Here is a 24,319-nt window from a genome sequence, read left to right as displayed (position 1 = left end):
AAAGGTGGGGGGCTCTGATTGTCGTGGATCCCCAAGGGCTGTCAAGAGCACGCTAATCCCATGTGTGACGCTGAGGCCACCGCATCCAGCTGTGCTGTAGGGTGTGCGAGCTCCTCATCTACACAGGGAAGGGGATGCACCCACCGCACTCTCCCCTCCCCTGGTCCCCACACGCACACCCGTTTAGCCCCGTGACACTTAAGAATAAAGCACACACGCTTAGTCCGGGGCGTGAGCAGAGAGCAGAACGATGCGGTTTGGAGGGCAAGGCCACTGACTGCATCGGCTGCTGCAGGTCACCGCTGCCGCGCCTCGGAAGGAAGCGTGGCATCACCGAGCATTGCAGCTCACCTTTGCTCCGAAGGCTACAGGTCTTCTTGGGAGACTACACACAGGGCGTGCAGCGCACCCACCTTACACGCTTAGGACTAAATCCCCGCCGGTTGCAAGGACTCAGGAGATGAACGTGCACAGGAGAAAGCGCCTGGGAAGGATTAGGCGCTTCCAGAACGCTCTGCCCTCTACCATTGGGAGGAGGGGCGCATTGCAGCCCTTGTGCCTTTTCCACCTTTGCCAGGCTCTCCAGCCAGCTGGCCCGGCGGGTGCTGAGCACAAGGCGGCTTTCATCCTTGGGTCACCCGGCCAGACCCACCATGGACTCGGTCCAGTGCAATCAATGCTGGCGGAGCTCGCAGACCTGACTCACGTGGAGGACGAATCACGGTCTCCTCGCTTACATCACTCACTCGGACCCTTCGGGTCCCAGCAGTTCCTCTGCAGCCCGGGGTGGGGGTGTGTGTGTGTATCAGGCTCTGCAACAGACCGTAGGACCTGGCTAGAGCATGCACCTGTTTTACAATCTGAGCTGCAGGCTTCCTTCTCTGCCTTGAGGGGGACAGTAGCAAACTAGGTGTGCTATTTTATGAACAAATGCCCAGGATTCACACAGCATTTGTTGATGACATTGTTGATGACAGTAGATCATCGGGGATCCCTGGGTGGCTCAGCGGTTTAGCGCCTGCCTTCAGCCCAGGGTGTGATCCTGGAGTCCCAGGACCAAGTCCCACGTCGGGCTCCCTGCATGGAGCCTGCTTCTCCTTCTGCCTCTCTGTGTCTCTCATGAATAAATAAATAAAAATTTAAAAAAAGATAATAGATCATCAACTATTATCACAGAAAGCAGGGACAATGCAGCCAGGACAGCTGGGCCATTTGTCTTCTAACAATTAGCCTCTAATGAGGCCTCGTCTGTGTGCATTACCAAATTAAATTCTAGACGCAGATGATTGCCTTAGATCCTAATACCTGGAGTTAGGTCCCACTTTACCCCAATTTCACAGGTGAGGAAACCACAGGGGCTTAGAGAAGTCAGCAGCTGGTCCAAGGGCAGAGAACTAAGAAGGGGCAGCCAGGGATTTGAACCCCGCTGAGCTGAGCTGAGCTGTGTTCTGCTGCCTTTGGTGGAAATTTGACGCAGGTTCTAGAATGTTCAATTAGCATGATAATTGTAGAGAAGATAAAACAAAACCAAGGCTTAGAACAGTGCCTCCCTCAGAATAAGTAACCGACATTGACATTTCCTGACATTTCCGTCATCCACAGCACCAAAGGCAATGTTGCTCAGTCAACCTAACGTTAAGGAAACAAATATTATTTACCTTTTTTTGGTGAAGGACATAGTCACAGAATATATACACAGATATCTACTATCTGCTGGGTGCGGACAGTCTAAAACCATCACTGAAGCAAATACACAATTGTTTCCAAGTATTGGGGGTAGTGTGAATAAATAACACTATTCTACCCAAACAACATAATAAAAAAAAAAGTTTAAAAATTTTAAAAACCTCAAGTAGATATAATTATAGATAAAGCCTTTGCAAATGATTTAAAATTTAATTTCAATGTCTAAAATTATAAATCCTCACACCATTTTAAGTTTTAATAAAGTTTAAAGTTTGGCACCTACAAAGTACTTTATGCATAGCAGGTTTCCAACAAATCATTCTGGAATAAATGAGTGAATTCATGAATATGCTTTTAGAAACAGACACTATCCTTTCATTACATTTAGGATTTTTTTTTTTTAATTCTATGATTCAAGTTGTGTGATAGTTTCTTATTAATGATTTTTAAATCATTTCTTTAGTAATGATTTTTTAAATTTTTATTTTAAAAAATATTTTATTTTTATTTATTTGAGAGAGAGAGAGAGAGCGAGAGCGCGTGCAAGCACAAGAAGATGGGGGAGGGGCACAAGCAGACTTCCCACTGAACAGGGAGCCCGATGCAGATGTAGGGTCTTGATCCCAGGACTCCGTGATCATGACCCGAGCCGAAGGGAGACACTTAACCGACTGGGCCACCCAGGCACCTCTAATTTTTTTTTTTTTAAGAGACTCTTAGGATCAATCTCTACTTCAAATAAAGGAAATAACTATCATCCTGAAAGACAAAAAGAAACAACTAAGTATCTGGCCAGAAATAATTAAAATAGTTAAGAACAGAGATGAAATTTTCAGATATGAGAGGTAAAAAGAAAAGCAGCTTCAAAACATCTTTATTTACATTTAAGAAAATATAAAACTGTTCTCTATGCAGCAAAATGAAAACACACGAAATAGATGTATATACATTTAAGCCACATGACTGGTGAAGAGTAAAGACATTCCCCAGTACTGTATATATAACTGAATAGATAAACTCAGACCAAGAAAATGTCTCTTTCTCGAAAGTATTTCGGTACCCTGGGTTACTGTGGGCACTCAGTAGTTTAACCACTGTGCACTCAAAAACAACTCTTCATTTTAAAAAAGGACTTCTAAAAATCTAATTATAAGCATAAGGATACAGATTACTGCAGTTATTTCTATACAGTAAAATGTTCGATTGAATCTACACTGATTAAACTGCTCAGTACACCTGTTATGCTTAAAAGGAAAATAAAGGAGAGAGGGATATTGGAAAATAGTAAAGATTTCTAGTAACAGTCTCTACACCTTTGCAGCAGAGGCGAATCTGAGGTTCCCCCATGTATTCCCCCACGCATTAGGAAAATCAATAGCATTACCTGCGGGGTGCCTAGGGTTGCTTTTGCATAAGCTTTTATCTCAGTTTAGCAACATTAAAAAAAAAAAAAGCACAGAAACACAAGATATATATGACCTTGGCTCACCACTACCTGGGCCTCCTTAATACAATCTGCTAAAAGAGTGAGAAAGGGTGGTGGTTCCCTTCCGCAAGCTTCCTCACATGGTGCTGCCAAACTGCAAAGCTAATGGGACAAATAGGCTGACGCGTCATAGGTAAGAAAGACCCTTAAAATCAAAGATGGAGCTGCAGTACTTAAAGGGTCACGATTTTTTTTAAAAGGAAAAAAAATTGAGGTAGTAAAAAAATTAATAAATAGTAAAATAAAATAGTAAATAGTAAAAAATTAATAAAAATAGTAAAAAAATTAATAAATAATAATCGTAAAAAAATCTAAATTGAATGCAATCTGGGCTTTCTAAATCCAGCCTGCATTTGTACATCATGTCCATGTTAAACAGCCCAGGGTTCAGCCTAGGACTTGCCAGAAAAAAATCTGCAGGGACTGAAGCCTGGTGTCTGACTCCATTTGTGACAAAGCATTTAAAAAAAAAAAAAACTATTGATGAGCACATGGCCTTGCCTGTGACCATGCAATCCTAAGTGAACATTTTAAAGGCCAGGCATTGGTCAGTAAAACTGAATTTCAGTGGCTCTAGTGGTTCCAACAACTTTTAGGAGCACAGGCACCGGACTCAATTTAAACATCGGAATGCAGATTTATGTATGTGAGATATGCATTTTACGCCTAAAATCATGAACGGTTTTTTTTCAGACTTACAAAAAAAAATTCACAACGAATATTATTTGAGACAAAACCTAGCAACCGGATCCGCCTATTGCTGTCAACTTTCTGGTCTTTCTGAGAGGCTAATCAACCTATGGAGTAGACGCAGGGCAAAGTGGAATAACCAACCTCCTGGCAGCCGCCACAGTCTCACTGGGACACAATGATCTACAAGGAAAAAGAAACCACGTGCTAATTATGCTCAAAAAAAAAAAAAAAAAAAAAAAAAAACCAAGGTGCATATTTCCCAGAGTCTGATGCAACACTCATACTTTCCCACTTTTTTTCATGGACTGTTTTTAAAATGCATGCATGCTCCTAAGGGGTAAGAAAGGGAAGGCTTGGTTAGGCTTGAAGGCTTAAAAGATCCCCAAAGCTAGATTTATGCAGGAGACTCTCCTCTCCCAACACCTGTTACTAAAGTTCCTACACTTGTACTTAAGAAAAAAGCTAGACCGGGAGGAAGCTCCATCTGCTCCCCCTTCTGAGCTGGGCTTTACCCACCGAGCTGCTGGGGTCTCCGCCTCGCACTCTGCCCCCTCAAGCCTTCCGAGAAGCACGCACCTCCGTGCAAACCGACGATGCACCGAGCGCGGACCCACAGGTGCACCGACACCTGCACGCAGACCAGCGATCGCCCAAACCACGGGCTTCCCTCCAAGCCCGCCTGCGCCCTGCACGTCCGGGTGCCCCCCCAGGTTCTCCCCACCCAGGAACCTGGAAGGAAGGGCCAGAGAGACAAAAACAGTCTGCACTAAAGGAAGAGAAAGGAAACACAAGCCCGGCCTCTCGGGGGGCTCGGCAGACTCAGCCACGGGACCCCGCTGCGCCCAGGTGCAGCCTGAACGGACGCCAGCCCGGACCCCAGCTAGGACGTCCTGTCATCCAGAGGCGTAAGCAGGTAACAGGGGTCCTCGTCACCAAGAAGGAGAATAGGAATAACGATTGTCACCACGGGGATCCGTACAGCAGCGGCGCGCGGCGCGGACCTCTCCTCCAGCCCCGCCGCCCGCAGCCTCGCCCCGCAGCACGACTCCGCCGCCAGGCCGGGCCCGGGATGCGCGCGCCCGCCGACCCTCCGCGCGCACGCGCCCCGCCCGGCCCCGCCCTCCCCGTGCTCTCTTCCAGCGCAGGCCCCGCCCACCGGCCCGGCCCCGCCCTCCCCCGAGCGCCGGCCCCGCCCACTCTCGAGCGCCGGCCTCGCCCTCCCCTGATCTCCCCTCGAGCGCCTGCTACGCCCGGGCTTGGCCACCCCACCCCGGCTCCCGGCCCCGCCCTCCCTCGAGCGCCGGCTCCACCGTCCCCTCTCCCCTCGAACTCTTGCCACGCCCGTCGGCCTCCCCTCGAGCGCCGGCCCCGCCTCCCCTAGTCTCCCCTCGAGCGTAGGCCCCGCCCACCCCGCTCGGCCCCGCCTCCCCTAGTCTCCCCTCGAGCATAGGCCCCGCCCACCCGCCCGGCCCCGCCCTCCCCCGCTCGGCCCCGCCTCCCCTAGTCTCCCCTCGAGCGTAGCCCCCGCCCACCCCGCTCTGTCCCGCCCGGCCCCGCCGCCCCTGGTCGCCCCTCAAGCACCGGCCCCGCCCCCCTGCTCGGCCCCGCCCACCCCGCTCGGCCCCGCCCACCCCGCTCGGCCCCGCCTCCCCTAGTCTCCCCTCGAGCGTAGGCCCCGCCCACCCCGCTCTGTCCCGCCCGGCCCCGCCGCCCCTGGTCGCCCCTCAAGCACCGGCCCCGCCCCCCTGCTCGGCCCCGCCCACCCCGCTCGGCCCCGCCTCCCCTAGTCTCCCCTCGAGCATAGGCCCCGCCCACCCGCCCGGCCCCGCCCTCCCCCGCTCGGCCCCGCCTCCCCTAGTCTCCCCTCGAGCATAGGCCCCGCCCACCCCGCTCTGTCCCGCCCGGCCCCGCCGCCCCTGGTCGCCCCTCGAGCACCGGCCCCGCCCCCCTGCTCGGCCCCGCCCACCCCGCTCGGCCCCGCCCTCCCTCGAGCGCAGGCCCCGCCCGCCCCGCCCCGCCCTCCCCTGAGCGCGGGCCAGGCCCGCGGGCGGCGCAGCGTCACCGGCTGCCGGTTGCTCTGGGCCGGTCTCCTCCGCCTCTGGCCGCGCGCCGCCAGGGGACCGGGGTAACCTAGGTGCTTACTCTGCGGACAGCACCCTGCGGGAAGGCCCGCAACCTCCCTTGACCTTTATATTCACCTCGCTGCCTAAATTCCGAGGACACGATGAAAAGAGGAAAAGCCAGTTATTCTGAGAAGCAGTGATCGCCTTAAGGACTAGTGTAGGATTCCAGCCGATCTCCGATACTTCGGGAGGAAAATTGCCAGCGTCTAGTGGACGAACAGGGAGGGACCACACCTTGAGCGCTTGTGTGCAAAGTTATCTTTGGGGGAATAAAACGGCCCCAAGCATCTATGCGAGGCCAGAGCATTCCTTCTGGACTGTCCGCCGAATAGTGGTGTGCTGGGCACTTTGATGCTGCCCTGAGCATAGTTTTTTTTTGGGGGGGGGGTGTTCCATCTTCTGGAATCACTTCTAAATAGTCCTAATTGGAACAGAGATCCTGGAAAATCTCATTATATTAAAGATCATCTTATTTTTTGATTAAATAGTGTAACCCAACTAGTCGTGGTTGAACTTTAAAACAAGTCATTATTACAGAAAGAAAACAACTTACTTGTGAATACTTAGATATTGTGGGTCTCGAGAGGCTATCATTCTTTTCCCAAATATGTAAAATGATCACATTTTGAAGGAAGAGAAAAAAAAAAGAGTGTTATTTCTACTGTTCTGGGAAATCAGTATTTACTAGATGATGAGACAGTAGCCGACTGAACGTTTTGCTAACGTGGGAAATTTTAGGATGATCCTGATTGGTAATCGTATATGTATTTTAAAATTCTGTGTTAAGAACCTGAATTTTATCTAGCTTCTTTCTAGAAGTTTTAAATAATTTTTTCCCCCTTATCCTCTCTTTTATAGGAATTCTGCTTGGACTCAGTACAGTATTAGCACAGAAAGATTTTCACTAAGATGTAATCTAGATTCAAATGAATGATTTTCCCGCAATAATCCAAACACACTCAAAACGTTTTCAATTCTCACTTAGCCAATAGCTGTGAAAAAGAGCGCTTGCTGTCAATTAAAATGCAAAACCACCCACAACTACTTCGAAGACCTTTACCTCCCAAACTCCCTAAACTGCCTTTAAGTAAGAAGAAAGTCCCTACAGGTATGTGTAATTAATCGGATGTGTTATTAAGCTTATTTATTTTTCATAGGAATTTCTCAACTTGCACAGTTCAGAATCACAATCGTGAAAAAGACCCTCGCTAATAACCAGTAATGTTACAAATGTTTGTTGGGGGTGCTAACCTCCGATTCAGTTCTACAGGTACAGTTGATCCTCATTGTCTATGGATCCTATAGGTGCAGGTTTACCTAACTGCTCAAATGATTTCTAACCCCCAAAGCGGTACCTTGTGCTGAACTTTGTCTTTCTAACCCAAGGATAGATCAGAAACAACACTTCAGAGCCCTAGAGAGAGTTCTTTCTCCCTTTTTTATAATAGATGAGACTGTCAGGAGGAGAGTCTTACACATGGTGACTCTCGGTCATTAGTGGGTGCATATGTTCTGGGCGGCAAAGACCCAGATTCCCAGCTGATGGCCAGGGAGGGATGTGCGCTGCCTTCTTGTTTCAGCTCTCATCCTGTAAACAACAGCCCTTTGCTCCGTCTGTCTTCATTCTTTTTTCTCAGTGCCACATTTTAAAAATGTTTGTGCTTTTCGTTGGTGTTTCTGCTGTCTAAAACAGTGCTCAAGGGCTGTCTGGTGTTCCCAAGCAGCAGAAGACTGTGCTGTGACTTACAGACGAGAACATATGTGTTGGTTAAGCTTCCTTCAGGCATGAGTTACAGTGCTGTTGGCTGTTTGTTCAGTATTAATGAATCAATGATATAAAAGTGTCTTTAAATAGAAATACATATAAAAGATTATGTATTGATTGGTTGCTGATTCTGTTGAGACCAAAGGCTTAGAGGAAACGAACCCTATTAGTTTCCAATTTTTCCTAGAAGCCATGGCACAGTATTGGATAATTTCAGCGCTCACAGATTTTTATAGAACAGAACTGTCATGGAAAACAAGAATTGACCATATTTCTGAGCCCAGTGGTAGGAATGGGGGGCGGGGGTGTAATAGTAGGCAAAAGAGACCTTATCCATCCTTTTCTTTGGTTATCCTCTGGTTGGATCAAATAATCATATAAGTAAATGTAGAATTACCCTGTGATAAGTGCTATGAAGTGAAGATTAATAAATCTCCACTTGAAGAACTAAAACTTTATATCCTACCCTTAATCCTTTATTTCTGTATGTGGTATTTATTGACTCCTTACTTAGAGCAATGATAAAATTAGTATTATTTCTACTTTCCCCTTTTCAATCTCCTCAACCACCTGATTTTATTTGCTTGTCTTTGTTATTTTATAATGTATTTCCTTATCTTAGTATCAACATTTATACTGTTAAAACATGCCTAGCCTGTCACTTGATTTACAATGTTAAATTATTACCTTTGATTCATGGCTATTAAAGATGTATTCAACACGCCCATGCCACCTCCAATTTCCTATCCCACTTCCCCTTTCAACTTTTTGTTATATCCTTTCTACGTTTCTTTGGCATTCTGTATTTCTACATTTACCACCTGTTCTGTAAGAGTAATGCCCACAGTTATGTGGATTTAATGCACACTACCAGTTCTTTTGTTGTAGTTTTTTTCATTCATCTTTTGGTTGAAGTTTATCTGGGAGTACAGAGTACAGGGCTGACAAATTCTTTGTCTGGGGCAAAGGGTAGGAGGGATGGGGGGACGGGGGCTCTCCTGCCTTTTGGCACCTCAGAGCTTCTATGACCTTGACTGTTATTAATCCTGTGTTCACAAAGGTTCTTGGTAGAGTACTTTGCATACAGTAAGTGTTCAAAATACTTGTTGAATGAATTCATTAACTTAAAATGACTCAAGTACTGTTTCTAAAAATAAATATTCAAACACTGAAATTAAACCCTGAAATATCTATAATGTGCATACGACGCTAGATGCCATGGGGAATTAATGATTTGAATGACTTGGCGCCTGCCTTTTAGGACATTTTAAGACCTTTAATCAAGTTCTAAACACGAGATACACGTAAAATAAAATCCTTAAATAACAGTGTAAGGCAACATAGAATTTATGTCCAATTAGTGGTACAGACAGTAGTAGTTCATAGACGTGAGAGAGGACTGGGGCAGGAGTAGGGCTTGAACTAAGACTTGAGGAATTAGTAAGGGTGGAATGAAATATGTTTTATAGAGGAGACCTGTGTAGTTTTTGATGGCGGAGGAGAGTCTATTGGAAAAGGAAAAATTTAATACATTAGAAAAAAGAAAAAATCATGAGGGAAACATCAAAAACTAGGCAAGTCTGGAATTGAGAAGACACAGATAGTATCTTCGTTGGGAGGATTTCCCTAAGCACCTCTTCTCCCTTCACACAGAGTACTTTCCTTTATGCTCCCATAGTATTCCGTGTTTACTCCTACTAAGCACTCATCATACCTGGTGTAACTGGTTACCTGCCTAGTTTCTATACCAAACTGTGATATATTTGATGGTAGTAAGGTTTGTGCTGTGTGATTGCACCGTCAGCACTGTGTGTACAGCTGGCACACGGTATGTGTTAAATGTGTATTAAATGAGAACAGTAGTGTGGGCTATATCAAGAAAGATGGATTGCATAAGGTTTGAGGAAGATTTTGAAAGAAGGAAATGATTTCGATTGGCTACTAAGAAAAAGTATTCTGCACACTGTGATCAAGATAAGAAACGAAATTACAAATGGGGAGTTTGGGCTTTGTGATTGTCAGTAATAATTAGAGTATTTGAAGGTTTCCATCGGAAGTTAATGAATTACTACCCAGCAAGGTTAGGTGAAGTGGACCCAATTCACATAGATTTTTATTCACCAAACTAAGATATCTGAATCATTACTGAGAAGATTCAGATGACTTGATGAAATGTATCGGAAAATCAAGGGTGAAGCTAAAGTGATGTAAACTAGGATGCTGGCTGTGAAAATTAGAAGGGAAATCTGGGTTTTTAAAAAGTGTCATTCAACTATGAGAGAAGAGGTTTAAAATGCAATAGCCTGTGTGAAAGCATTTCATAAACTATAAAATCATTGTGTAGTTGTGAGATGTTATACTGCTTGTACTACATCTCGTGTGGCCTGCCATTATTTACTGACTTGCAGCAACCTGGAAAGTAAAAAATGCCCTAGAGTGGAAGTCTAGGGATCTGAATCCTGGTCTTAGCTCCAGCACTAATATGACACATGGCTTTAGGAAGTCATTCGATCAATAGGTCTTATCTTTCTACTCTGAAACAGTGGAACTTCATGAGGTTATTGAGTTTTCAATCCTTTTCTCCACCATAAACCAAATGAAGATGGGACACGAGCCCATCAGAACAACAGCTCACTTCTTTATTGATTTTCATGGTAGAAAAGGACAGGGGAGTGGAGCAGGGGAGAAGAGGTAGGGAGTTAGAAGCTTTAGAACTGACATATATAATTTGAGTATAGTCTGGAGGTGATTAATTGGGTATGTTAAACGTGAGGGCTGAGGAATCAGAAGTATAGGCAGATTGAAAAACAATCCCACAGAAATTATCAATGTCCTAATCTTTAGAACCTGTTAATGTTATCTTATACAGCCAAAAAAGAAAAAAGAAAAAGAAAAAAAGAAAGAAAATGTTCAAGTGGGGTTACAGATATGATCAAGTTAAGGATCTTGTGATGAAAGATTATTTTGGATTATACAGGTGAACCCAAAATGCAATCACTTACATTCTTATAAGAGAGAGGCAGAGAGAGATTACACAGAGAGAAAAGGTGATATGAAGATGGAGCAAAGAGAGATTGGAAGATGCTGGCCTTGAAGATAAGTGTGATGTGGCCACGAGCCATGGAGTGCTGGCAGCCACCAGAAGCTGGAAGAGGCAAGGAATGGATTCTCTGCAAGAGAGTTCAGAGGAAATATGGCCCTGCTGACACCTTGAGTTTTGGTTCAGTGGTACAATTTTGGTTTCTGGCCTCCAGAAGTGTGAGAGAATACATTTCTGTTGTATTAAGCCATCAAGTTTGTGGTAATTTGTTACAGTAGCTAGCAGAAGCTAATACAAGAGAAATCCAAGATTCCAGTGTGTGTGTGTGTGTGTGTGTGTGTGTATGTGTGTGTGTACACATCTGTGTGACTAGATATCATATATATCTCTATCTAAGCTGTTGATGAGTTTTGTATAGAGATAGTAAGTCTGAGGTGCTTAGGGCTTCCAGACCAGACTTTCCATATACAATTATTATTGTATATGGAAAATTAGTTAAAGTGAGAGGAGGGATAACGTTAGAACCTCTGGGAATACCAAATGGTAAATTGAGAAAGAAGGATTTGTCTAGAGAAAGATAAATGGCCAGGTGGCATTAATGAAGAAATGATGGTGTTCTCATGATAGCCAAGAAAAGAGTGAATTTCATGGAAAAGAGAGTGAATTAAAGGGTCAGGTGCTAAAAAGATGTCAAATAACATAACTAAAAATGTGTATCTGTTAGGTTTAACAACCAGATTATCAATAATTATTTTGTCATAACAGCTTTAGTAGTAGAGAGAGAAAGTTCCAGGTCATAATGGTTTGAAAAGCAAGTGAGAGGAAACTTTGAAAGGACAATAGAATAAACTTTTTATTATAAATTAAATATCCTTTCTAAATGAGCACATCAAACTTAAGTTTTCTTTTTTTTTTTTGCAGGTCAAGATAGCTGGAATTTAAAGTATTAATATCAACCAATAAAGTATATACCAATTAAAAATAAAAGAAAGTTGGGCAGCCCTGGTGGCTCAGCAGTTTTGCGCTGCCTTCAGCCCAGGGCCTGATCCTGGAGACCCAGGATCGAGTCCCACGTCGGGCTCCCTGCATGGAGCCTGCTTCTCCCTCTGCCTGTGTCTCTGCCTCTCTCTCTCTCTCTCTCTCTCTCTTAGGAATAAATAAATAAAATATTTTTTAAAAAATAATAAAAGAAAGTAGACTTAGATTAATTGTGAATATAGTTCGAAAACTTCAGGGAAACCACTTAAAATTTTTTAAAGAGAAGTATCATTGATATGCTAAGAGAGAAACTGAGAAACTGAAGGAGAGAAACTGAATCATAAAATGCTCAACTGAAATCAGAAAAAGAAGAAAAGGAAGGGAATATTTTTTTAAAGATTTTATTTATTTATTCATGAGAGACACAGAGAGAGAGGCAGAGACACAGGCAGAGGGAGAAGCAGGCTCCCTGTGGGGAGCCCGATGAGGGACTCAATCCCAGGACCGCGGGATCATGACCTGAGCCGAAGGCAGACACTCAACCACTGAGCCACCCAGGCATCCCAGGAAGAGAAATTTTTAAAAAAGAAAAAAACAAGCAGCAAAACAATAGCAATGAATAGAAAACTTTATAAATGTGTCAGATATTAAGCCAACAATGTCCATAATTCATTAAAAATGAACGGTCCAAGGATACCAATTAAAGACAAATTGTTACAGCAGATAAAAAACAAACCCAGGGTTGCCTGACTATCTATCTATCTATCTATCTATCTATCTATCTATCTATCTATCTAGTTAATCATTCAGAAGGCAATCTAGATGAACTCTAGAAGCAGAATGCCAATGCTGATGGATGCTTTCATGGGTACATTTCCATGAATAATACAAATTCATTAAAAGATGAATAATTATAATGAAACCATAGCACCCTCAACATGAATTTTCACAAGTATCCAAAAGGCAAAACAATATTACAGTAAAAAAAAAATCAGTGGTTGCCAGAAGTTTGTTCAGGGAGAGGAAGAGTGTTGAATAGCTAAAGCACAGGGGAATTTTAAGATGGTGAAATTAGTTTTTATGTTATTGTACTAGTGGATGCATGGCATCACACATTTGGCAAAATCTGTGGAACTGTACAACGCAGAGAACGAACCCTAATGTAAACTATGAACTTTAATTCTCAACATTGGTTCATCAATTGTAATAAATGTACTACACTAATGCGAGATGTTAATAATAGATAAAACTGTGTGCAGGGGAAAGGAATGTACGGGAACTATACTCTTGCTCAAGTTTTTTTTTTTTTATATCTGAAACTGTTCTAAAAATAAAGTCCATTGATTTAATTAAAAGTTAGATTAAAGTGACACAACAAACAGAACAGAGATGGGTGGAGAAACACATCAAATTGAGTGTAAATTAGTTTACCATTGAAGAGAAGGATAAACATGGTGAGATGGTGGGTTGGAAGGATTTCTGGAGTTTGTTGAGGATTTTGCTTGTGTTATTTTGTTTTAATATGGAAGAGAGAAAAAAAGGTGAAAATGGTGTAACCATGCTATTGAACAAGTCAGTTTTTATTAGTTCCATATAAACAGGAAGCTAAAATTCTCCTTCTCCTCTTACTGCCCTTCAAACTCACAAGGCACACATCTCGCTCTTCCAAGGCTTTTCTCATCACTTTCAGCTATTAGCCTTGTTTCATTTTTAGACATTAAACAAGTAGTTCAACCCAAATTGTTATTTTTATGTAGCATGCAGTCAAGCCCTGCCCTTTCTCCCAGGTCAGACTAGGTCTGCTAATTGTTAGATGAGTCAAAGGGAACAGGGGGATGATGAGTTCTTACACTTGGTTCTTTACTTCTTTTTCCCAACTTACACTGTAGTTTCTGTTTCTCTGTCGGTGGGGCTAAGGGTGGGAAAGAAAGAGTGAAGTGAAGGTGAGAATCCAGGCATTAGTCTCTGGACCGCCTGAAATGCCAGGAGATGCAGATCAAGTAGTTTCAAGGATTCTCTTGCCTTGCTCCAACCGAAACACCGCACTGAAGGGCCTAAGAGGGTTTTTTTGTTTTTTGTGTTTTGTGTTTTTGCTACTCTGGAAGTATTAGTGGGGGACGTGAGTAGGGGAGTAGTGAGATTATTTTCTCCTTGTGGCATACACTCCTCTTCTCTATGAATGGTTCTCTGAGATCTCCCCTGACATGATTTGAGGTGGAGGGAAGATCATCCTCTTGCACCCACCACAGGGAGGGAAAGTTGGGGAAACACAGAGCACTCCAACAGCTCTATTCAGGAGAATGCCTCTCTCTGAACTCAGGCCAGTCTCTAGCCATCTCTTATATGTAGACCTCAAAAGGGTGAGAGTCGGATTTACTTTGACCATCTCTTTGCAAGCCTTGCCTTCATGAGGCTGTTATCCCTCCCTTAGAATGTAGAGGTCCTCATCATTTATTGTACTCATTTATTGAGACAATGGGGGAAAAGTCACGTAACATTCAGTCACAGGGGAAAGAGAGAGCATATATGGTGTAGTGAGGTATCTAAGATGCAGGCACAGAGCATTTTTCGGACCTAAGAGAGAATAGAACATTTATCATTGCAACCCAACTGAACTTTAGTACCTTGCAGCCAGTATCAGGATGTTACCATGTTCAGACATTGGTCTGACATTTGGCACTGAGAAGAAATGTAAGTCTTTGCTGAAAAAAGTTTCAAATGAGGAAGAGATAATGATAAATGATGAATAACAAAACTTCATCCAAAGCCTTTTGGCGCTTCTGTATATCCAGTTTTATTAGCAACTGCTCAGAAAACTCCCTTACTAGCCTACTCTTCTATCAATTCTCTTCATCCAAGAGTTGCTCCCTACCCTTTCTAAATCTCTTAATACAATATAGTCTTTCCAGTTCTCCAACTGATCACTCACACTTTACCGCAGTCAGCTAAACAGAAGTCCTGATAGCTGAACAGCCATATACAGAAATTTTTAGAAGGTGAAAGAGGATGAGTAAATACAGAAAAGCTATGGATGCTAAGACATTAATAGTTTTGTTCCCGATGCCTTGATAAATATGAACTAATTGTGCTTTTTCAAAAAAATTTTTTTTCTTGTTTAGCCAAGACTGGTAAAACTGAGCCAAAACATGTAAAGTTCACTCATGATGAAACCACTTTAATTCAAAGAAGGAAAACTAGTTTTCCTGATGTTGTTTCAGGAGATCAATCACAAGCCCTTGTCAACATCCAAAATCTCTTTCTCGATCATTATATACAAGAAAGAGTGACTACTATTTCAATATCCAGGAAATCCAAGAAGAGTGCCTCCTGGCACATTCCAGAGACTGCTACTGGTTCCATATTCTTTCCAAGCTCTCATTCAGCCTCAAGTCGAATTTTTGGGAAAGAAACAAGCCAAATGAAAATTTCAAGAAAATCAAAAGAAGCGGCATCAAAAATTACAAATATTTATTTTGGTGACATGTTCAAAGACATTCTGATTCTCTCCGGACCTTCAAGCACCACTTCTCAAGCTATTACTCCCAAACACAAGAAAGTTGGCTCTGAGTATCTAATATCATCAAAGGATAAAACCTATACTTTTAAGCAACAACTGGTAGGTCCGCGTGCAATAGTGCCAAGCCCTGTACCAAGACTTATGCATGTTAAAACTGAAAGATGGTGGTCTCCACAGTTTAAAGAAAAAACTGCTGTGATACTGAGTATTACTCATTTTCCAGGTCTCATCTCCATACCATCACCAGTATTGCCAAGAAAACCTCACAGACAGTCTTTGTTAGGTAAGTCCATTCTGAACATGGTTTCTAATAACGGGGTGAAGTAGAGCAAAAGGGAGAGAAGGCACACAGCAAAGGGGGGTTATCCCTTGGGTTTGCAGGTTGGGATGTTGGGATCACTTTTTGCCTACATATCCAATATATGAGCCACAATGCAATAACAGAAGTACTGACCTTTCAAGTCTCCCAAGGTCAAGTTGGGTGCTCTACCCAGATGGTGGTAGTGGGAAACAGATGATAAAGGATCAGAAAAGTCAATATAAAAGAGCAGTGAGAATGAACGGTCATTCAGAAGGTAATCTAGATGAATTCTAGAAGCAGAATGCCAGTGCTGTTGGATGTCTTCATGGACACATTTCCGGGAATAATACAAATTCATTAAAAGATGAATAATTACAATGAAATCATAAGCACCTGCAATATGAATTTCCACAAGTATCCAAAAGAGGTTTCTGTTTTTTCTTTTTTTTTTCTAGAAACTCAAGTAACAGAGTCTGAAAATCTAGAAAGTGCTCCAAGGCAAATCACGCCAAGCCTTTCTGAAGGTAAATGCTATATCATACTTTAAAAAACTGTATATAAGTTTATCTCTCTATAAAAATATTTGTGATTTTGTGTGTTGGTGTATGCATGTGTGATTCATATATGTGTCTCACCTTATTTTCAGCTCTTTAAGCAAATTAATTCAGCAAATTTTTTTTAAACATTGACTATAGGGGATCCCTGGGTGGCTCAAAGGTTTAGTGCTTGCCTTTGGCCCGGGGCGCGATCCTGGGGTCCCGGGATTGAGTCCCGTGTCGGGCTCCTGGCGTGGAGCCTGCTTCTCCCTCCTCCTGTGTCTCTGCCTCTGTCTGTGTCTATCATGAATAAATAAATATTTAAAAAAAACATTGACTATAAACCAAACTTTGTACTGATGTTGGGAACATAAAAGCTGAAGTATTCTTAATCTGGGTGGGGCAGATAAACATGAAATAATGAAAGTTATTATTTCCATGTGCCAGACACTGTTAAGTGCTTTGACTTTAGTTACCAGGGGAAAAAAATGAAAAGTCATCTTTAAAGAAAACTATGTCATCCTAGACTCACATTATTTCTACAAATAATTTCACCAATACAGTATGTAGTAAACAATTCACAATCGTGTGGCAGACAAAAAGAGAGACGAAATGAATGAAAACTAGCAGAAAACTAAGCAGTAAAATCATACCTACAGGAGATCCAGGTGTTACAATAATCAGATACAGATTTTAAAATAACTTCAAGACTTTTGGTCTGTCTATGATTGAGTAGCTTGTATTGGAGGGAGGACAAACCCTCCCACCAAAATCAACAATTAAAGCTGCCCAGAGTATATAAAATAGCTATTGAAGGTATTGGAGAGTAACTATTGTAGGCCTGACTTGAGTGGCTACAATCTTTGAAATATGGAAGCTCATGAGTTAGCTCTACATTTACCTTGGCTTTTGCCTGAGGTCATTTGTGGTGTTAGAGAAGAGAGCACAAGTAGGAAGTGGTAGTATTACCGAGTTGAGGAGATAGCAGTCAGACTCAGAGCTGTCCATATAACTGGGTTTTGAGATGCAAAATCTCAGAGAGGAGAGAGGTGAATCCAAATATCTGCATGCATATCTGCTGATTTCTAAGCCGTGCATGTGCAGGATAATACTCTAAGAAGCAGCAGAAAACATCAGCTGAGATACTAAGGAAGTGAACGTATAATTTCATAGTTGCATGGAAGACAGTTACTGGAATTACATGGAATTACATCTCTGCCAAAATTAGAGACCTTGTAAACACACTGGGCTTTTAGTTGAAGATCCAGAGGAAGCATGTCTTAGAAATAAGGATGACGTTTTAGAAAAAAAGCACAAAACTAAAATAGATTATCCCTAACAAAGCTCAAAACCAATCCTTAGTGAATCAAAGTGATACTTTTTGCCTAATCAATGAAAATTTAACCCTTGTTGGAGAGACATAGCATTATCCAAATCCTTTAAAATTTTCATCCACAATGTCCAGCATTAAATTTAAGAAATCCCGAGGCATCCTAAAAACAGTACAAAAAATCAGTATAAAGGAACAGACAGTGGACACAGACCCATAGAATCATTTCCTGAAGTTTTTGAACAAAGATTTTAAAATAATTGTGACTATTTCATTTAAGAAAATAAAGAATAAGTTAGAGAATTTCACCAGAGAACTAGAATTTTTGTTTTTAAAAACAGGAGCCAGATAAAACTCTAAAACAGAAAAATATTATAACAAATAATAATTCAATTAATGATTAAACATAGAACACTCCAACTACAGAACCCTCTCTTTTTTTCCAGTTTTACTTATTGTGAAATGATTGCCATAATAGATTAATATCTATCACCACACACAGTTACCATTTTTTCTTGTTATGAGAACTTTTAAGATTTCAAATATACAGTACAGTTTTGCTAACTATGGCAACCATAGGACTCTCTGAGCCCACTATCCTCCTATTAGTTCTGTAGTATTGTCTGTGACATAAATTAACTTCTGGGTCACGTCATAAGCTGAAACAAGTCATGCTGCCATTTTTGATTTATCGAGTTTGTTCCACTCTGGTGGTTCCATCTTTGAAAAGTTTCAGGTGAGTTTAAGGGTCTTCACCCTTTAGAGAGGAAGAAGGAATTTGTACTTACCTCTCTACCTCCACTTCCTTCATTTTCATTCAAAATCCAACTGCTTGGGCTTAATCCATAAGGATAAGTGAGCTGGGAGCAGGCCACAGACTTAGGTCTTAATTCATACTCCTTTTTGCTCTACTCTCTCTCCCAAAACTAGGGCTTTCTATATCATATCACATATCTTTCTGCTGCACTTAACTTTCACATCAATTGATCTGAAATGGGCACACAAGGCCTATTTTTTTTTAAGGCCTATTTTAGAAGCTAGAAATTGAACATTGTTTTCTCTGGCCTAGGATGCATTATTTCCTTTCATTGAAGCAGTGGCAGTATAAGAATTACTGAGATTATAAAATATGTTGCTGCAAATAATGCAGCAAGAATGGCAGTGAATATAAAATTTTTTACAAAATTTCAAAATATTTTTCTGCTGCACTTGAGTGTATCCTTGGATAGGTCATTTTTTATAGAAGGTGATGGACTCCACAAGGGCCATGATAAAGTAAATTTAGATGATGTCTGGCTAACTTCTGAGTTGCTTGGATTTTTTTCTTGTGTGATCTTCAAACTGAGTGAAGAAAGCTGAATTACATAAGGCACTGGAAACATGCATCAAGATGATCTTAGGAGAAAAAGTAAGGTTCTTCCTTGGGAGGCGATCTCTATCTGACTTATGATTAAATGATATCCATTATTATGAAGCAAAAATTGTCTATGTAAATTACTAATAAAATTTTTAAAAATATTTTTGCATATAACACAAAAAGACTGAGATTGAAGGAATTTAACTTATCTAGATAGAAATCTATAAGCATATGGTTTTCTTCTTGAACAACAATTGTACTAATATTTGAAAAAAAGAAAAACACACAATACCACCCAGTTTAGCAACCAGCTGAGATTGGGTGCATGAAGGTCATGAGGAATCTCTTCCAGATGATTTACACAGCTAACCTATTATGATGATTTATGATGATTCATTGTTACTATAACATAAATACCTTTTAACTTTCATTCTAAGTGCTAACATTTAAGTCTCATATTTTCTTATTTTATTTAGGTATCATTAAATCTAAAAACCAGGAAGACTCACAGGCACATGTTATACATGGTGGAGGTCTTAAGACTATTAATGTAACACGATATGAAACTATAATAACTATGACCAACTTTGCCATAGTAAACTGTCAAATATATGGAAGAAATGCACTTAAACTTAAGGTATGCTAGATTTTTTTAATGGGAACTTCTTTTTGTATTATCAATTATTTTTGCTTTAGGTTTCTTAACTTAGGTTACTTTCCCTGTGATTGAAGGGATCTTTCCTGTTGCAATGGAGATTTTCCAGAAACACATTCAGATTTATCTCTAAACCTATGTCATAGTTTTCCTTCATTCCAATTTCTTAAAATGTTAAGATCTAAAGCAATTATAGTGTTTTTTCATTATCCACCATGATAAGAAAAGTGGGATTCAGAATTATCACATTTTAAGGTTAACAGCAATCTTTGGCCCTTATGCCAAATCTAGCAATAGGCTGACTTTTCACTGAACACAGGTCTGTTGAATAGCAATGATAATAGTTACCATATATTAAGCACCCACTATGTGCAAAGCAAACATTACTCTTAAAATTTATAATTCAGCAAAATAAGTATTATAATCTTCATTTTACAGATAGGAGCACTAAAAAGTCCAATGAAAGTAATTTATGAAAGACCATAGAACAATCAAGTAGTAGAGCTTAAGTTTGAAGCCAGGACTCTCTGATCTCAAAATCTATGCTTTTTTATTTTAATTTTTATTTTGAAATAAGTTCAAACTTGTAAAAAAATTGCAAAAATAGGAAAAGCTACAAGAGAGTTTCTTGAGCATTCAAAAATGCCTACACATATTGGGGAATTTAGAAAGCTATGCGCATGGCCAGTGCCGGATACATTCTTGGAAGAGACCCAAGAAGACCCCGAGCTTTCATTACCTTTTAATGTTCTGGCTAAACATTGAAAGGGTGCCTCCACATAGACTAGAGCCAATATGAAGAGATTAGAAGAAATATTATATCTCTTTCTCATTCCAGTCCTATTGGACAAGGAAATCTCCGTCAAAACATTAACCAAGCACAAGCTAAAGGAGCAGAGATTTCTTTCTTTCTTTTTTTTTAAATATTTTATTTATTTATTCATTGGAGACAATGAGAGAGAGACAGAGACACAGGCAGAGGGAGAAGCAGGCTGCATGCAAGGAGCCCGATGTGGGACTCGATCCCGGATCCCGGAATCACGCCCTGAGCCAAAGGCAGACGCCCAACCGCTGAGCTACCCAGGTGTCCCAGGAGCAGAAATTTCAAAGACAACATGTGAAAATGTAAAGACTTAACAAAAACAATTTAGAAAAAGCACTAAACCAACAACTACAGCCCACAGCAAGCAACAAAAATAAACGCTGGAGAGGGAGATATTATGGCTTTTGGAGTTACCACATAATAATATTCAAAGTGTTCAGTTTTCAATAAAAAATATGGAGCATGTGAAGAAACAAGAAATATGGCCCATCACAGCAGAAATTAATAGAAACTGACTCTGAGGAAGCACAGACATTGGACTTACTAGAAAAAAACCTTTAAATCCATTGTCTTAAATATTCTGAAGTAGCTTAAAAAAACAAAACAAAACAAAACAAAAAAAACAACCCAGAAGAATATTGTGTGAGTAGACATTTATCAATAAAGAGAAATTACAAAAGGGAACCAAAAAGAGCTGAAAAATACAATAACCAAAACAAAAAACTCTTTGGAAGTTTTTAATATTAGGTTTGAGCAGGAGAAGAAAGAATCAGAGAACTGGAAGATAGGTCAACTGAAATCATCCGTTTGATGAAGAGAAGAGGAAGAAGAAGAGGAAGAAGAGGAAGAAGGAGAAGGAGAAGGAGAAGAAGAAGAAGAAGAAAGAAAGAAGAAAGAAGAAAGAGAAGAAGGAGAAGAAAAATGAACAGAAGCTAAGAGACCAGTCAGACGCCATCACGTGTACCAAATATAGATAATAGAAGTCCTAGAAAAAAAGGAGAAAGAAAAGCACAGAAGGAATTTTTGAAGAAATAATGGCCAAAACTTCCCCAAATTTGATTAAAGCTACAAATCTACAGATCCAAGAAGCTTGACAAATTCCAAGAAGGAAGGAATATCTGGGTGGCTCAGAAGTTTTAGCACCTGCCTTCGGCCCAGGACCTAATCCTGGAGTCCTGGGATAGTGTACAGCATCAAGCTCCCTGCATGGGGCCTGCTTCTCCTTCTGCCTGTATCTCTGCCTCTCTCTCTGTCTGTCATGAATAAATAAAATCTTTAAAAAAAAATTCCAAGAGGGATAAACACAAAGAGATTCACACTGAGACACATTACAATCAAATTATCAAAAGCTAGAGAAAAATCTTAAGAATAGCAAGAGAGGAATGATTTGTCATGCATAAGGGTTCCTCAAACTTAATAGCCAATTTGTCATCAGAAATCATGTAAGATTTCTGAAAGTAATGGGATGACATCTTTAAAGTGATGAAAGAAAATCAATCTCTCAACCAAGAATCCTATATCCAGCAAAACTACTTTTCAAAAAACAAATAAGAAATTAAGATGTTTTAAGGAACCAAAAGCTGAGGGAGTTTGTTATTAGTGCACCTATTCTATATGAAATACCGAAGAGAGTTCTTCAGGTTGCAATGAAAAGACATTAGACAGCAACTCAAAACCTTAGAAAGAAAAAAAGGAATTTGGTAAAGGTAACTACATAGGTATATATAAAGCCCAGTACTATTCTATTTTTGGTTTGCAGCACTTCTTTTTATTTCCTATATGATTTAAGAGACAAATGCCTAAAACAATAATTATAAATCTATGTTAAGGGACACACAATGTACAAAAATGACATTTTTGACAAAACATCATAAAGTAGGGCAGGGGTAGAGTTGTATAGGAGCAAAGACTTTATGTGCTACTGAAGTTAACTTGGCATCGATCCAAACTAGATTGTTTAAATTTGAGATGCCAACTGTAATCTCCATGGTAATGACTACTAAGAAACTATCTCAAACATGTACATATACGAGAATGAGAAGAGAATCAATATGACAGATTGCAAAATAATTAATTGCCAAGAAGGCAGTAATCAAAGAACAACAATAAAAAAGCATTCTGGAAAAGGCAAAACTATGGAGACCATAAAAATAGCAGTGGTTGCTATTTTTAAAGAAAAATGAACACCTATACTTCACAAACTCTTCCAGAAGACAAGAGGAGGGAACACCTCTTTTAGTATTCTGAACCCAGTTCCACCACGGTGGGAGGATTGTTTCCCCACACCACCAAGCGGTTCTCAGACATCAGCTGAGTGTCTTACCATTCAGCTCAATTCTGCCTAGAGATAACACTGGATTCCATGGGGAAAATGTTCAGTCCTACAAGACTGAACAATTCAGAATGCCAACTAGAAGCCCCGAGTGTTACCTGCACTTCTGACCAACTGGCTATAAATTAGAAGTTCCCATGCCCCTCTCCCTGGGTTCAATTAATTTGCTAGAGTGGCTCACAGAACTCAGGAATTCCACTTACTTACTAAATAACTGGCTTATTACAAAGGATATTAAAGGAACTAAAGGATATGAATCAACAGTCTGATAAAAGAGATACATAGGACAAGGTGTGGAAAAAGGGTATGGAGCTTTCATGCCCTTTCCAGGCACAGCTTTCCCCAAATCTCCACATATTTGTCCCTGGACACTCTCCAAATCACGTCCTCTTGGTTTTTACAGGGTCTTTATTAAGTTGGCATAATTGATTAAACCATTGGCCTTTGGTGATTGAGCTCAATCTCCCAACACCTCTCCCAACACCTCTCCCCTCTCTGGAGGAGGGGAGTTGGTGAGGCAGAAAGCGCCAACCCTCTAATCATATGGTTGGTTCCCTTGGAAACTAGCCTCCATCCTTCAGTGCTTTCCAAAAGTCACCTCATTACCATAAACCCAGTTGTAGTACAAAGAAGCATGGTGTGAATAACAAGACCTGCATTTCACCTTTACAGTTCTGAAGTGATTTCAGGAACTGAGGACAAGGGATTTACGTATATAACAAAAGATGTTCCCATTGCTCTCATGATTCCAGAAATTTCAAGAATTTGGGGTACCCACTATTTGCTTTGATGTGGAGGGACCTGGAAGGTATTGTGCTGAGTGAAATAAGTCAATCGGTAAAGGACAAATATTACATGGTCTCATTCATTTGGGGAATATAAAAAATAGTGAAAGGGAATAAAGGGAAAGGAGTGAAAATAGAGAAAATGAGTGAAAATATCAGTGAGGGTGACAAAACATGAGAGACACCTAACTCTGGGAAACGAACAAGGGGTAGTGGAAGGGGAAGTGGGCGGGGGGGGGGTGTTGGGGTAACTGGATGATGGGCACTGAGGGGGGCACTTGGTGGGATGAGCACTGGGTGTTATGCTATATGTTGGCAAATTGAGCTCCAATAAAAAAATAAAACAAATAAATTAATTAATTAAAAAAGAATTTGGGGTACCTGTGGGCTAGGAACTTTGAATGAAGCCCAAATACATATGAGATATATATTTTGGTCACCTGAGTGACCAAATACATATTTTTTAAAATTAGAATATCACAATCTCTAACACATTCTATGCTGTCAATATAACCTGGGTGCCAGAGGAACAAAAGACACCACAAGAAAACCACAGACCAACACCCCTTATGAATATAGATTAAAAATCCTCGGCAAAATACTAACTAATGGAGTCCGAGAAATTAAAAGGATTATACATAATAACGTAGTGACATTTATTTTTGAAATAAAAGGATAGTTCAACATCAGAAAATCAGTCAATATACATTAATGCATAGAGGGGGAAAACTTAATCATCTTAATTGATGCAGAAAAGGCATTTGACAAGACTTTGGTTCTTTAAAAGGATTAATGAAATTTCTAAATCCATAATGTGATTGGTTAAGGAAAAAAAGAAAGAAAACTCTAAGTGCCGAATTCAAAATAAAAAAGGAGAAATGACCACATGTCTCCCAGACATTAAAATAAAAG

At 40.9% G+C, this 24,319-nt stretch overlaps 2 protein-coding genes across 8 annotated transcripts in view; one reads left to right on the top strand and one right to left on the bottom strand.

The window, feature by feature from the left end:
* Nucleotides 1–24,319, bottom strand: part of LCP1 (lymphocyte cytosolic protein 1) — a 105,831-nt gene that overhangs the window by 77,039 nt on the left and 4,473 nt on the right. The window contains exon 1 of one of the 2 annotated variants that reach the window (XM_035704564.2): nt 4,845–4,892. The exons of the other annotated variant lie outside the window; for it this stretch is intronic. The gene's annotated coding sequence lies outside the window, so the exon portion shown is untranslated. Of the gene's footprint in view, nt 1–4,844; nt 4,893–24,319 lie in introns of those variants that run through there. 2 annotated transcript variants of the gene reach the window in all.
* The window catches only part of LRRC63 (leucine rich repeat containing 63), a 37,532-nt gene continuing 19,123 nt past the window's right edge, over nt 5,911–24,319 (top strand). The window contains exons 1-5 of one of the 6 annotated variants that reach the window (XM_025478288.3): nt 5,911–5,999; nt 6,974–7,096; nt 14,891–15,571; nt 16,045–16,113; nt 19,289–19,449. In XM_025478288.3, coding sequence (XP_025334073.1) covers nt 7,012–7,096; nt 14,891–15,571; nt 16,045–16,113; nt 19,289–19,449 — 996 coding nt within the window. In that variant the 5' untranslated portion in view covers nt 5,911–5,999; nt 6,974–7,011. Of the gene's footprint in view, nt 6,146–6,328; nt 6,741–6,846; nt 7,097–14,890; nt 15,572–16,044; nt 16,114–19,288; nt 19,450–24,319 lie in introns of those variants that run through there. The other 5 variants (XM_025478286.3, XM_025478287.3, XM_025478283.2 and 2 more) reach the window with 5 other exon arrangements.

This window comes from Canis lupus, chromosome 22 (genome assembly GCF_003254725.2).
Source record: "Canis lupus dingo isolate Sandy chromosome 22, ASM325472v2, whole genome shotgun sequence".
Classification (NCBI taxonomy): Eukaryota; Metazoa; Chordata; class Mammalia; order Carnivora; family Canidae; genus Canis; species Canis lupus.
Note: the sequence above shows the minus strand (reverse complement) of the source record. Positions and strands in the feature narration are given on the sequence as shown.